At 42.2% G+C, this 16,348-nt stretch overlaps 1 protein-coding gene and 1 non-coding gene across 3 annotated transcripts in view; both read right to left on the bottom strand.

Moving 5' to 3' along the window:
- Window positions 1-12,770, bottom strand: part of LOC136866868 (rho-related GTP-binding protein RhoU-like) — a 377,788-nt gene extending 365,018 nt beyond the window's left edge. For both annotated transcript variants that reach the window (XM_067143966.2, XM_067143971.1), the window contains exons 1-2: window positions 12,455-12,770; window positions 11,765-11,823 (exon numbers count right to left, since the gene is read on the bottom strand). In XM_067143966.2, the coding sequence (XP_067000067.2) occupies window positions 11,765-11,823; window positions 12,455-12,764 (369 nt within the window). In that variant the 5' untranslated portion in view covers window positions 12,765-12,770. The remainder of the gene's footprint in view (window positions 1-11,764; window positions 11,824-12,454) is intronic.
- On the bottom strand, window positions 10,070-10,188 carry LOC136859463 (5S ribosomal RNA). Its single transcript, XR_010859026.1, has one exon. It is a non-coding gene; the product is annotated as a 5S ribosomal RNA (ribosomal RNA).
- Window positions 12,771-16,348: the final 3,578 nt, after the last annotated feature.

Below are 16,348 nucleotides of genomic sequence, written 5' to 3'. Positions count from 1 at the left end.
CTAGGCCTTTCCCATCCCATCGTCACCATAAGACCTATCTGTGTCGGTGCAACGTAAAACAAATCGTGTATATATATATATCATCGACTTAAGACTGACTTCGCATATTCATGAAACAAACGCGAGCATAAAAGCAAATATGGTCATTTCTATCAGGAACGAATTTGTGATAATATGAGCTAAATATTCGTTTAGATAAAAGTGCGTTGGGTAGTCAGCCCGAAGGTTGGCTTGATCCTCAACAACTCCGCCATCAGGTGTCATTGATAGCCTAGGCGTCATTGCAGAGGCATTCTAGGGGAATGCTTTCCACACCGAGCAGAAGCTGTTATTACCCGATACATATCAGTCTGCCAAGCCCACTGAAATGTACGCACCACCCGACCCCTTGAGTGACATTTTCACACCATGAAATGGCTGTATAAGGAAAGGAATCACAAGCATCGCCCATACCTCAGTCACTTTCATACTGTCAAAGCCAAGAATGAGACAGACAGGTAATTGAAAGTGCAAAATTTGATCTAGCCCATTCCAGAAGACATAGTGCACTGTAAACACTAGGGCTCGCCAGCAAAGGCACACATTAAGGTATTCCGTACTAAAATGATTCAAATCTTTTAAGTTTTCGGAGCGAAAAGAGTTAACTTCAGATAGGCCTATGTCACCTGGAGGTACGGCAACAAAAGTTCGGCAATTGTTCCAAATTACACAATATTTTAAAGATTGCTTTATCAATTCTTTCCATTCTGCTTCATACAGATCCTTATTATTCGCCTGTTTATTTCAACGTTTCTTTTGTTTTCGATAATAAAGAATAATAAAAAGAAGAATACCAAGCGAGCTGGCTGCGTGCGCTTCGGAACACGCAGCAGTAAACTTTCATTTGGTTGATGAGTTCGAACCCTACAGTCAGCAGTCTTGAAGATGGTTTTCCGTGGATTCCCATTTCAAACCAGTCAAATGCTGAGGCTGTACCTTACTTAAGGCCACCGTGGCTACCTTCCCAGCCCTAGCCTCTTCCATCGTCGCCAGAAGATCTGTTTGATGAGTCGATGCAGCGTAAAACCAGCAAAGCAAAGCCACCTCCGTGCAGGCCATGAAGGCCCTAGGAGGGGTGGAATGTAAAGGCTTTCACTATCCGTAACCTCGACACTTGATGGGGTAGAGTGGTTAGCTCTACGCCCGGCCGCGTTTGCTCCAGGAATTAACCTGGTACTCATTTTTGGTGTAGGGTGAGTGAACCTCAGGGCCATGTGCACCTCCGGAAGTGGAAATCTCGTTTCTTAAATTTTATGACTTCCTGACGGGGATTCTAACCCACGTCCTTCCGGGCGAACCGAGCACGCCTTTACCGCCTCGGCCAGGCAGCCCCTTGCAAAACCAGCAGCAGTTATTATTATTATTATTATTATTGTTATTATTAAATGTGTCCGCCTCTGTGGGTTCGATTCCCACCTCAGCCATCCTCGAAACGGTTCACCGTGGTTTCCCACTTCTCCTCCAGGTAAATGCCCGGATGGTACCTAACTTAAGGCCACGGTCGTTTCCTTCCCTCTTCCCAATCCCCCCGCCCAACAAGACCCCTGTTCAGCATAGCAGGCGAGGCCACCTGGGCGAGGTACATGTCATCCTCCCTAGTTGTATCGCCGACCAAAAGTCTCACGCTCCAGGACCCTGCCCTTGCGGCGGTAGAGGTGATATCCCTCGCTGAGTCCGAGGGAAAAACCAACCCTGGAGGGGTAAACAGATTAAGAAAGAAAGAAAGAAAGAAAGAAAGAAAGAAAGAAAGAAAGAAAGAAAGAAAGATTATGAAATATGGCTATTGCTAGCCTGGTACAGCCCTTGTAAAGCAGACCTTCGGCCGAGGGCAGAAAACCGTGTATTAATGTAGTCGGGACAATGTTAACTGTGGTGTTAAGAGTTGCAGAGCCAATGGAAGTAATTATTGTTTAGACTGAAATCCTTCGACCTGGGGCAAAGATGCTGATCACTCAGCCATAATGCTGGATTAAACCCGTGTCCTCGTATGCCTCGAGGATGTGGCTCTCTTTAAGCACCACCCCCCCTCCCCCCAGCCAATCTTAAATCTTTGGCAGTACCTAGAATCGTAGCCGACAACTATTTTTTACTCAATGATTCAATTTGACTACTACTTTATTCCGTAAGCCGACACTCGATGCGAGTTATCCACAGATACGTGACAATTGTACGTTATGGACTCTACAATGTTAATATATGCAGTTTAGAAATACTCTCTTTTAAACTGAAAAATAAAGAGAGGGAATGATGAATATCTTAGCAACAGTATATTTGATATTGATTGCAGAGAACAGGGAGAGCTGTTAATTCTGGTAAGGATGAGGAAGCCTGCAAACTCTCGGGTGATGGACCTCGCAGTGGCGGCAACACCGCATCCTCACGAACACCTGGACCAGTCAGGTGGTCTGGCAGCTAGCGAGACCAGTCAAGGCCGCGAGACCCTACAGGTAATGAGACAGTACAGAGGAATGCTCACTGTTCTTTGTATGTACAATCGGGAATCATCACGCTTCTGCGACCTCTAAGCTGAGAAGAGAACTACAGGAATCAAAGCTGAATCTGTCACTGTATTCCCTAGGTGGAAGTTGCGGTAGATACTTCAAGGAAAATACGAAGATATCAATCCTTCATGCGTGAACTGAAGGGGTGAAAAAATGAAGTTTCGAAATCTTGTCGGACTGAGCGGCTCTCAGATGGTAGAGAGTTGGTCTTTTATGTCCAAGTAAACGGGTTCGACCCCTGCTCGGGCAGGTGGTACTTGGAAGTGTTCAAATACGGTACGCTAGGCTCGCGACTGTACACTCAGTACTTACCGGCACGTAAAAGTAACTCCTTAAGGGCAAAATCCCAGTACCTTGACGTCTCTGAAAACTATTATTATTAGTTTAGATATCTCAAAGTATGAAAATATCTGACAAAGGAAGGAGAGATCCAGGATAAATTCTTAGGTTTCTCAAAATGAGCCCAGCCTGGCTCGGAAAAGAACAGGAATAATGAAAATGGAAGCAATGTCCGATTCAGTGAAAGCCATACGCCTCTCTAGTAATGAGTAAACTTTCTTCAGCTTATCCTAGTTATGTCTAGGGTCGCTGGAGCCAACCAGACTCATTGGGGTTCTGGCGGGGGATTTAAGGCCGAATGTCTTTCCCGACGCCACGTGATTTTTGAGATGAAATATCTCAACCCAGAATCGACCGGGATTCGAACCTCATTTTTCCGGTGGGAAGGCAGCAGCTTAGCCACAGAGCTAATCATGCCCACTGAGAATCCATTCCTCCCTTATAGACTGTCTCAATTCCCTCATGGTTTATCAGTGCCTTCTCATTCAGATAAATCCCAGGCTGCATTTAAATATAACAATAAGCTATTTCTAAGCCGTGGTAAGGGCACTGCCAGTGATTAACCGTCCAATAGATTTCGAAACTGTCATGAATTTAGGACATTTTATTCTTGGTTCATGTAACAGACTTGAAACATGTTGGTCAATAGCTCTGGGTATTGTGTGTGTGTTCTAGTTTTACGAACCCAAAGGAAGTTAACTTCTATTTACCGGGCGAGTTGACCGTACGGTTAAGGGCGCGCAGCTATGAGCTTGCATTCGGGAGATAGTGGGTTCGAATCCCACTGTCGGCAGCCTTGAAGATGGTTTTCCGTGGTTTCCCATTTTCACACCAGGCGAATGCTGGGGCTGTACCTTAATTAAGGCCACGGCCGCTTCCTTCCCATTTCTAGGCCTTTCCTCTCCCATCGTCGCCATAAGACCTACCTGTGTCGGTGCGACGTAAAGCAAATAGAAAAAAAAAGACTTCTATTTATCAAGGGACATGCCGGAATCTAACACAATAAAACAGTCGACCTACTCGCTAAACTAAGTACAACTGCAGCCAACTTACGAGCAATCCAACTCCCTTATATAGACTTTCTCCCCGTTATCCGTATGAAAGCTAAAAGAAAATGGTCAACGGAATGGAATACACATGATCTGCACATAGGACGATATTATGCCGCACTTCAAGCTAATATCCCAAACAAACCATCGTTCGACAGCATCAAACTCGCCAGACTTCACATCACATCCCTCATACGCATGCGACTCGGACACGGATGTTACGCCGACCATCTCTACCGGTTATAAAAGTGTTGGACTCTCCCACGTGTATGACCCTCCGTGTGTCGCAGATTTAAACCACGTTGTATTTGTTTGTTCAAAGTACAGCGCTGCACGAACAGTAATGCTCTCAAAATTGATTATAATTGGAACTCCATTTCCAACCAGTGTGCCAGTTCTTCTTTCTCCTGCCAACCAGATAGTAGGCCTATATGCGATTTTAGCCCAATTTCTCAAATATAGTGTCTTAAATATAGAATTTGTGTCTTTTTTTTACCTATGTTTTAATCAGACATTTGTAATGATCTTAGTCATGTTGAAAAATAAGTACAAATCATGAATTGTGAATGTCAGAACATTCAGGCAGTTTGTGATATGAAAGAGACTGTTTCAGATGATATTTTCTGTAATTTCTTCTCTGTGTCTGTCATATATATACACATTGTCGTGTGATCTGTACATTTTTAATGGTTTGCTGGCTGTGTGGTTGATGGGACCAAAAGTCAAATATTTTTAAAAATGGAAGCGACGTCTCAAAAAAAGAAAAGCATATGTATTGGCCGGGAGCACTTTTAATTATTTAGTGCCAGGATTGGGAAGGAAACAGCCACCCCATGGCCCTACAGCCCAACCGACCGCTGCGCTGCTCTGTTTGAAAGCCTACGAAGTGACGTATGGATAGCGCGACGAATACTCTCGGCCATTACTCTTGGCTTTTTAGATCAGAACCGCTATTTCACCGTCAGATAGCCCCTTAATTATTGTTCTCACGTAGACTGAGTGGACCTCGGACCAGCCCTCAGATCCAGATAAAAATACCCGACGTGACCGGGAATCGAACCTGGGCACCCGGGTATGAGGTGGGCTCATTACACTTACACCGCGGGGCCGGCAATCTTCTGCTAGCTGAATGACTAAATATTACTGTTGAAGAGTTCATCCTTTACATGTTTATCATTTAATATACAGGACTAAATGAACAAGAGCCTGAAGTGTTCATTTTCAATAACCACTGGACAATAATGTACGAAGCAGCTTTCTGTAAAGTTCTCCTTCATACTTGAAAGTTAAATCAAGAATGCGCGACGTATATTTAGTTGAGAATACATAGTCAAGACGGACACTTTTTCTAAGTTCATTATGGTCTTAAAATAAAATTAAGAATAGGGAAGACTGCGCTATGGAAGCAATCAGGAGATTTGGTGATAAATTACCGTATGTTAGGTTTGCCAAACTGTTCCTAACATAATTACTACATTTAGGAAGACCAAGAGCCTGAAAAAACACCATCAAAGCGAAGAAAAACTGACCAGATTCTTATGAAACAAAAAGTGCGCAAAACCCCAATTAGACATGTAGATTATCCCTAGCCATCACGTAGTTATCAAGCGAACAGACATTTGGCCCTTAAAATATGTTGACAATGTACTCAATCGTCACATGGTTGGTGGTGGAGGAGGAGGTTGAGAAACCTCCAACGTGCAGCTGCAGTCCAACTCTAACGATTCCGTCAGAAAGCGATCAAACGATGCAGAAGCTCGCATTTTAATACCAAAAGAATTCCACAGTCTAACATTAAAAGAACAATTGAAAATATGTCTGTGATCCCTTACGAAGCGCGTTCCTGGTCTACTGTAGTGATTTACATGAAGTCCCAGTCTTCATTCCTGGGTATGGCAAAGAATTTTTTCGAATTTCAGTAGAGACTATGGACAAGCTATCTGAGGCAAAAGCTCAGCAGATCAATGTTTAATATTAACTTCAACGATGATGAGAGCCACCAATATGCAAACATAACATCCAATACTGACCAACAAGAGGCAACTACCAGTTAAGGTTGTAGCATGTGCAAAGTTGGACACTATTTCAGTGTCTTTTAAAAATAAATGGAAACAATAACAATAATAATCTTATGGGCTTTACATCCCGCCGAGGTGCCAGAATTTAGTCCCGCAGTTGTTCTACGTGCCAGGAAATCTACGGACACGAGACTGACGTATTTGAGCACCTTCAAATATCACCGGACTGAGTCAGGATCTAACTTGCCAAGTTGGGGTCAGAAGGCCAGCACCTCAACCGTCTGAGCCACTCAGCCCGACAGAAATGGAAACACAGTACAGTGGAATACTAGACACGTTTGTATACGAAACGGGTGTGAATAGAGCGGTTTCGTAGAGTGATGTTCATGTATGTATGTATGTATGTATGTATGTATGTATGTATGCATGTATGTATGTTCGTACGTACGGTCTTCAGCTCTAAGGCTGGTTGGATCCTCAACAGCTCCACCATCCGCTGCCATAGATGGCCTAGGCATCATTGAAGAGGCGTACTAGGGAAATGAGGAGTGAGGTAGTTTCCCACTGCTTTTCTCATCGAGCCAGAAGTTGCTATTACATATCAGTCTGCCAAGCCCACTGAAATGCATGTCCGACTCGTTGGCTGAATGGTCAGCGTAATGACCTTCGGTTCAGAGGGTCCCGGTTTCGATTCCCGGGCGGATCGGGGATTTTAACCTTCATCGGTTAATTCCAATGCCCCGGGGGCTGGGTGGTTGTGCTGTCCCCAACATCCCTGTGAGTTACACACCACACATAACACTATCCTCAATTACAACAACACGCAGTTACCTACACATGCCAGATGCCGCCCCTCCTCATCGGGGGTCTGCCTTACAAGGGCTGCACTCGGCTAGAAATAGCCACACGAAATTAAATTAAACTGAAATGCATGCACCAACCGACCCTATAAGCAACATTTTTCCATCATTCATAGCAGAAGGAATGGCATTACTAGCATCGCTCCTACCTCAGTCACTTTCATATTGTCAAAGCCAAGGATAAGACAGACAGATCAATGAAAGTAACAAAACTGCTCTAGCCCATACCAGAAGACATAGCGCACTGTAAACACTAGATCCTGCCAGCAAAAGAATGTATTCGTATTAAAAACGTATGGCAGTAGGGTTGGACCCCTCTTGCCACCCACTTACAGGAACACCAACGACGTATAGTAGGTACTAGCGAGCACCGTAAAAAGGCAAACATCGTTGCGTAACCAGGTGTATTATATGATTTAAACATAAACATTCTTGTCTTGAATTATAACTTCACTGGTGGGCGCAGTGCTCTGCGCATTACCCCCCCCCCCCCCAAAAAAAACACTTTCCGCTGTCATTCTTAATAATGAAATAATGTCATTTGCTTTACGTCCCACTAACTACTTTTACGGTTTTCGGAGACGCCCAGGTGCCGGAATTTAGTCCCACAGGCGTTCTTTACGTGCCAGTAAATCTATCGATACGAGGCTGACGTATTTGAGCACTTTCAAATACCACCGGACTACGCCAGGATCGAACCTGCCAAGTTGGGGTCAGAAGGCCAGCGCCTCAACCGTCTGAACCACTCAGTCAGGCACAGCCATTCTTGGGTATGTGAATGGTATTACACAAGTGAAATGAAAACAAAAATTAACAAATTAAGACAAAGGAATTCAGAATACAACATAATGAAGATGACCAAGGGGAATAACGGACGGCGAAGGATCAAAGAAGCAGAGAGAGATTTTTTTTTTACAACTGGCTTTACGTCGCACCGACACAGATAAGTCTTATGGTGACGATGGGACAGGAAAGGGCTAAGAGTTGGAAGGAAGCGGCCGTGCCCTTAATTAAAGTGCAGTCTTCCAGCATGTGCCTGGTGTGAAAATGGGAAACCACAGAAAACCATCTTCAGGGCTGCCGACAGTGGGGTTCGAACCTACTGTCTCCCGAATGCAAGAGCACAGCCGCACGACCCTAACCGCACGGCCAACTCGCTCGGTGAGAGAGAGGTTATGGTTATACTCTATTTTCATGATTTTAAGTACAGAACTAGAAGAGGTGAAAGAGTTAAGTTGCAAACAGAGGTGCTAAGTTCATTCACTGGGGCTTGTAGAATGAAAACTGATCAGGAACATCATAAAAAGTACTGAGGATTAAGTTCATGTCAAAAAGAAATTATAAATTCCCGAAATCGCTAACTTGTGGCTTGATAGTTTCACGTGACCGCTGACATCGCGAATCATCTCTCAAGCACCGAAAAGGTGCTTCAAATTGCCTAACTTCCACAACATTACACAGGGATCAGCAACCTAAAATCTCGAAGAGTGACCCGGAAGTGCACTGATAATAGCTACGTGCAGGCTTCCAGCTTTCTGCTCAATATTACTACACCTGACTAATTCAACTTCTGTTTCTTTGCCAAGAGACGAAAATAAAACTACTAAATAGTCAGACGCGGACTTCACAAGAGAGTCGAGGAACTGTCCACCGTTCTCCTTTGCTGGGGTTCATATTATGTCAACGTTCTTCAAGCACACTAAGCTGTACAGTAAGTAAAATACTGAGGCTTCCTTTAGCCTCACTGGCGTAACGTTAGTGCTTGCAAGGTGGTGGTGGTGGTGGTGGTGGTGGTGGTGGTGGCGGCGGCGATTACCGGTTTACACTCCAGTGGTCGCGCGGATCACAATAGTGATCCAGCCGTTTGGTTTTTTTGCTCCTGATTTTTGGTATGATTGTTGACTTGAGCATCTGTGTACCTTCCTCGTGCCCCATCCCTTCTCTGATAATGCAGTAATCTGCTAACCTTGACTGATGGTTATTGCGTTCTAGAACAATTTATTGTTGTGGATCACAACTGTGATCCGTGCGACCACTAGCGTGACTTATTTTGACTTGTTTGTTTTCTTATTACGGTATCTAATCTCAGTTCAACAGATTCTCCGTTTTACGAGTTTATATTAATTATTGGTGCATGAGTACAAAATGATGACTAAGAGTATATAAATCGATGGCTGAATGAACTAGACAGTGAGGTACCTCAAAAACATTATGGAGTGAGACAAATCAAAATGTCCGGTAATTTTTAGGTATTTTTTTTATAAATGCATGCCTAATTATATTATATTGTACAGAAAATAATGTTCTTTTCACAATGCATAATCATATTCATTGAATAAATGGTACAGAATAGCCATATATCACAAAGAAAACTGGATCACAATTGTGATTCGCGCGACCACTGAAGTGTTTAAGAGGAAGTACAACTAGGCATCCATCCTCTATATAACACCAATCACAAATTTAAAAAATGGAAGGGATCCGACACTTCGAAAATGAATATATCGGCCAAAAGAAAACAAGGGCCACGAAGGGCGTGATAAAGAATGACTCCCTAGGTCTAGAGTGCTATAATACCGTCGGGGTCGGAAAGAAAGAATTGACCAAGGGAGATCGAACAGGATAGATGAAAGTGAGGAGCCTGGCACAAGTGAGTGGAAGCAATGCCAGGACTCAGCTCAGGGCCCCGTAACCGTGTTTGAAGAGGGCCTGCAGATATCCCGGAGAAAAATTAAATTAAATAAATAATATTACCCTAATGCCACTCTGCACGGAAAAGGTGATATCATGATGTAGAATGGGCCGAAAACCGATCGTTTTTACAATTCGTAAGTAGAGCCTCAAAAATGCCTACGCCAAGTTATTATTTTTAAAAAATAACATTGGTATCAAAAATGGTGCCAAATTTCCCTATGGGAAAATCAAATAATCATAAATATGTCTTATATGTCGCCTGGTCATGGCCATCCATCAACGGTTGTTAATCTCAGATAATAATAATTATTATTATTAATCTCAGATGACCGCCAGTCATAAGACATAGCCTGCACGGTTGCTAGGTAACACTGTCTGGCCATCCACCCATACTCTACAGCACAGCCTGCGCGGTTGCTAGGTTACACTTCCGCCACACACTATTTTGTTACACAAATTTTCCGATGACCCCCAATTCTACGACATGTTTGTTTGTCCAACCCTTGTCCCGTGAAGTGAGGTGAGATGAATCTGTTGTGGAGAGTTTTTGCGACCGGAAAAGGGAATTGAGCCAACGGCACGTGGTGTTCCCAAGCGGTCACCCACCCAAATCCTGACCACGCCCAATGTTGCTTAACTGCAGTGATCGGACGAGAACAGGTGTATTCAACATGGTATGGCCGTTGGCCCCAAATTCCAAGACATATTTATGTCAATATCATATTTTGGACCTAATTATTCCTGTTAAATGTTTGTTCCGCAAAACGATCATTTTCGAAACAAAATTATGAACAACCGCCTACAAAATGCTACAACCCAAGACAGACTCAGTGAACGGTGCCTCCTCACAATCAGCATCGAATGTGACATCCATTGATGTTATTGAACTCATCAGTAGCTTTATATTCTAGAAAGCACGTCGTATAGTCGAGTTTCCTTAAGTACCGTAAAGTGAGTTGATTAAAGTTTAAAAAATGTAAAAACAAAAGATACACAACATGTGTTTATGTTGTATTTCTTCTTCTTCTTCTTCATATGTTTACTTTCCAGGCTCGGTTTTTTCCCTCGGACTCAGCGAGGGACCCCACCTCTACCCCCTCAAGGGCAGTGTCCTGATGAGGATGACCAGTACCTCACCCAGCCGACCTCACCTCCTATGCTGAACAAGGGTTTTGCGGGGGAGATAGGAAGATTGGAAGGGATGGACAAGGAAGAGGGAAGGAAGAGGCCGTGGCCTTAAGTTAGGGACCATCCCGGCATTTGCCTGGAGGAGAAGTGGGAAACCACGGAAAACCACTTCCAGGATGGCTGAGGTGGGAATCGAACCCGGGCTTCGGGGGGTGGCAGCTAATCACACTAACCACTACACCACAGAGGCGGACATGTTGTATTTCAATCCCTACAAAGTATTTCACTTTCAAAATAAATCTGTTACTAATAAATTAATTCGTTTTGTAACCTTACACCAAGTTCTTCGTGTATATTAAACGGGTATAGACCGCAATGTGTTATTTATAGATTTTTATATAATTTCTTTGAGGGGACCCAATGTTGTTTTCTGCAGGCGGGCCCCTACCCCTATCATATTCTTTACGCCTCTGATTAGCCTCAATACCCACACAGCAACCATCAGAACTCATTCAGCCTAAGAATGGGAACTTAGCACGTTAGTCTATTTGTACAGTTACAAACGTAGTTGTAGAATACTGAAATTAAAACACAGGAATATAAAACTATAGGTTACTCAATGGTCGACGGTTTAACTACAATGTACTGATATAACTATGCTATTTTGTGGAGTAGATATAATAATAATAATAATAATAATAATAATAATAATAACCAATCAAAGCGTACTTAGGCGCGCACTTTGTGCTCAAGGTTACAGGGTCGATTACCGAAGCAGTCGGTTGACATTTAAGAGCAATCAAAAAAAAAAAAAAAAAAAGACCTTAAACACACATTATACTATACTTAATAATACTGTATTGATCAAAATAATATGAAACTACAGTTTTTTTTTTAAATCAGTTGTTTGAGTGAAAATTCGTATTTTTGATCAGTAAATATATTTAAAATAAAGATGTTACCCTATTCCGTATTTATTGCTACGGTAATTTTGAATACTAAAAGCTACTAAATATATATATAAATGTTAATGTATGCCAAAAGCAGGCCATTTATCATTCTGTAGAAAGATGAACAGCATAACCTCATCCTCGCCGCAATACATGCTGACTTGACAGGAGTGTTACTTTACCTACCTGTCCGGCTGTATCACACAACTGCACGCTGAAAGGCTGCCCATCAACTTTCACCAGCACTGCAACAAAGGGAACATAGCCTCAGTTGCCAATTGACAAGACTATATCATGCGTCACTAACAGCTGATATCAGTGATAAGATTATCTCATGGAAAGGGATTACACTTGTTATCTATAACACGGGAATTGAATGCCGTTTCTCTCAGGTTAAATGTCTTTGAAAATATGGGTTATGAAATTCGGGAAAATGGGTTTATTATATACGGCAATTTAGAAGCGGTACAGACTAAACTCCAGCTGGCGTATCAGTAGGTAGGCCTATACATACAGAATTCAACGAAGAGCATGTAAACAAAAAACTGTGAAACGTAACTTTAGACTTGTCAGCATGGTCGCAACAGGTTAGCCAAGTTTTTATTTCTAAATCAACTCTAACACTGGTCAAATAATAATTGTTTGAAACTTGGCAACAAAAATCGAATAGAACCTGTTGCATCTTTTCAAGTTTTTTCATATATAGCATATGTTTACAAAAAAAAAAAAAAAAAAAAAAAAAAGTCCAAAAGACTTACGGCATATGGAATCAGTTGGTATACATTCGAAACTCAGAAAAAGCCGCCTATAACGCAATACACGAAAGCACCTGTTACGTGACAACAAATATAAAAATACACACGTGAAGGTACTTACCGTTGAAATTATCAAATGCTGTCGGTACATATTCGTTTGGAAATCCATTGGTGCTATAACTCACAACTAACGATGTCTTGCCTACAGCTCCATCACCAACTAACACACATTTAATTTTACCATTAGCACTATTCACGTCACTCTGCTCGTCTTTCAACAACGGACTTGTACAACCCATGGCGGAGGGAGGCATCGTCTGATCCTCCCTCGACAAGTGTTCCGGAGACTCTGACTGGCGCTCCAACTCTCCGCCAGATGACATCACCACCAGTGGCGCTTGCATCGCACGATCACGCGCGGGCGGACACATCGAGGAACAGCGGCCGGCCCGATTGACAACAGCAGGCTGATATTTACCTGCGCTCTATTGAGCTGCTAAGCACCGCCGTCAGAGGCGTTTCGTTCACGCGGATGTCATGGCAACTCAGTACCTCCACAATATTATTGCTCATGGCATTAGTGCCTAAATTGTAATTTGATTTCAGCGGTGATGTTTTATCGCAATAATTTCAGTTACATACGATGGAAGACACCTCAATAATACAATTACTGTACCAGACAGCCCCAGTTCACGCAACAGGTATAAAAAGTTGCTCCAAGAGCCTGAATTCAATTTACCCTCAACATAACTGATAGCAACCCCAGCGATAATATTTGTCTTAAGATATTAATAAGTGACAGGTTTTACGAACGTTTATAGTACCAGTACCCGTATACAAAGACGCCGCGATGCGGAATTTTGTCTCTCTGGAGCTTTCAGTACTCGTAAATCTTTCAAGATGAGACTAAAGCCTTCAAATACCACCGGACTGAAAATGAGCAAGGATTGATAGAATCTGCCAACTTGGGCTTAACCGCCTGAGCCACTAAGCCAGAAGCTAACATAATCAATATACATTATTCTAAAACTGCATGCCTCGGTTGTTCAGATTTTAAGACACCTCGTTACGAAGTTACTCATCACTAATTAAGAAACGCCTACGGTGTTACAAGACCCTTCGTTAACTCAACGACAAGAAGAACGAAATCAGTATTTTTCCGAATATTATTGATCTGCTCAGATGTATGGATTTGAACTATTCACTTCTTTGTCTTATGCTTACATTATTATTATTATTATTATTATTATTATTATTATTATTATTATTATTATTATTATTATTATTATTATTATTATTATTATTATCAATACAAGTTGCTTTACGTCGCACCGGCAATGATAGGTCTTATGGTGACGATGGGATAGGAAAGGGCCACAAGTGGGAAGGAAGTAGCCATGGCCTTATTAAAGGTACAACCTTAGCATTTACCTGGTGTGAAAAAGGTAAACCACGGAAAACCATCTTCAGGGCTGCCGACAGTGGGGTTCGAACCCATTATCTCCCGAATGCAAGCTCACAGCTGCGCACCCATAACCGCACGGCCAATTCGCTCGGTACATATTATTTATTTATTTATTTATTTATTTATTTATTTATTTATTTATTTATTTATTTATTTATTTATTTATTTATTTATTTATTGACAATACAATGTAGATACAATTCAAGGATGGTGAAAAGAGAAAGGGCATGGCCCTACGTATACCACTTAAATTATTTCAGAGATAGTGATGTCATTAAAGCTGTTTTGTAAAACATTGTGTGTTCCAGAAGAGTCATTTGAGAAAGGAGGAAAAGTTGCTGAAATGTTAAAAGAAAATTAAGTCTTCACAATATAAGTACAGTGAAAGAATATGAGAAATGATTTATCGGCAGAAATGGAATTTATGACTGACATTGTGGGTATTTTTTCCCAGCACTAAAACAAGTTTTATCAATCAATCAATCAATCAATCAATCAATCAATCAATCAATCAATCAATCAATCAATCAATCAATCAATCAATCAATCAATCAATCAATCAATCAATCAATACTGATCTGCATTTAGGGCAGTCACCCAGGTGGCAGATTCCCTATCTGTTGTTTTCCTAGCCTTTTCTTAAATGATTTCAAAGAAATTGGAAATTAATTGAACATCTCCCTTGGTAAGTTATTCCAATCATTAACTCCCCTTCCTATAAATGAATATTTGCCCCAATTTGTCCTCTTGAATTCCTACTTCATAATGTGATCTTTCCTACTTTTAAATACGCCACTCAAACTTATTCGTCTACTAATGTCATTCCACGTCATCTCTCCGCTGACAGCTCGGAACATAACACTTGGTCGAGCAGCTCGTTTTCTTTCTCTTAGTTCTTCCCAGCCCAAACTTTGCAATATTTTTGTAACGCTACTCTTTTTTCGGAAATCATCCAGAACAAATCGAGCTGCTTTTCTTTGGATTTTTTCCAGTTCTTGAATCTGGTAATCCTGATGAGGGTCCCATACACTGGAACCACACTCTAGTTGGGGTCTTACCAGAGACTTACATGCTCTCTCCTTTACATCCTTACTGCAACCCCTAAACACCATCATAACCATGTGCGGAGATCTGTATCCTTTATTTACAATCCCACTTATGTGATTACCCCAATGAAGGTCTTTCCTTATATTAACACCTAGATACTTACAATGTTCCCCAAAAGGAACTTTCACCCCATCAACGCAGTAATTAAAACTGAGAGGACTTTTCCTATTTGTGAAACTCACAACCTGACTTTTAACCCCGTTTATCAACATACCATTGCCTGCTGTCCAACTCACAGCCCTACATTTATTTTTCATGAGGGTGAATAAAAGATCAGCGGATTGATATTTACGCATCCCCAAAAAAGTAACCATACAGTAGTGATTTTTTTTTAGCTGTTAACCGTCACATGGGGATGGCAAATGGCTAAGATTGCGAAGATAGTGGCCACGCCCTTCCTGAGGTATAGCCCCAGCTTTTGCCCGATGTGAAAATGAGAGCACAAGAAAACTCTCTTCAGGGTTGGAGACAGTGAAATTCGAACCAACTTGAAATAAAGTCTTCATGACATTAACAAAATTTTATTTACAATTTGCTTTACGTCGCACCGCTACAGATATGTCTTATGGTGACGATGGGACAGGGAAGTGGTAGGACAGGGAAGGGAGCGACCGTGGTCTTAATTAAGATACAGTCTCAGCATTTGCCTGGTGTGAAAATGGGGAAACCATGGAAAACAATCTTCAGGTCTGCCGACAGTGCGTTTCGAACCCACTATCTCCCGAATGCAAGCTCACAGCTGTACGGCCAACTCGCTCGGCACTTCAACAAAAATGCCAGAATAAACTCGAATGAGTGATTTATCCATATCCATATTTATCCATGATATTAACAACGTCACAATCAGTGTATTCATTCCACTATGCTGTTTCGGTTACCTACCCGAGGTGATGAAGGCCTGCTCGGTTCACCCAGAAAGATAAAGGTTCAATTCCCCGTCTGTAAGTAAGCAAAGTTAGAAACGAGATTCCCACCTCTAGACAGGAACATGGTCCTGCGTTTCATTTAACCTACATCATGATGACGTGAAGTGGTTATACCGCCATCTTGACCCACGACCACTTGACTATGAACATGGACATTCTCATGGTTATCGACTTGGACATTTGTTAATAGTAGGCTGTGTACTCGACGTTGTTATCTTTTGTTATGTTTGTTATATTTTAACATGAAGTTATACACTTGTTAATTAGTCTGTTGACAGCACAAGTTAAATTTGACCGGGCGAGTTGGCCGTGTGGTTAGGAGGGCGCAGCTGTGAGCTCGCATCCGGGAGATAGTGGGTTCGAACACCACTGTCGGCAGCCCTGAAGATGGTTTTCCTTGTTTTCCCATTTTCACACCAGGCAAATGCTGGGGCTGTACCTCAATTAAGGCCAGCCCCGTGGTGTAAGGATAGCGTGCCTGCCTCTTACGCGGAGGCCCCGGGTTCGATTCCCGGCG

The sequence above is a fragment of the Anabrus simplex genome, chromosome 1 (genome assembly GCF_040414725.1).
Source record: "Anabrus simplex isolate iqAnaSimp1 chromosome 1, ASM4041472v1, whole genome shotgun sequence".
Classification (NCBI taxonomy): Eukaryota; Metazoa; Arthropoda; class Insecta; order Orthoptera; family Tettigoniidae; genus Anabrus; species Anabrus simplex.
This window is presented reverse-complemented; position numbering and strand designations above follow the sequence as displayed.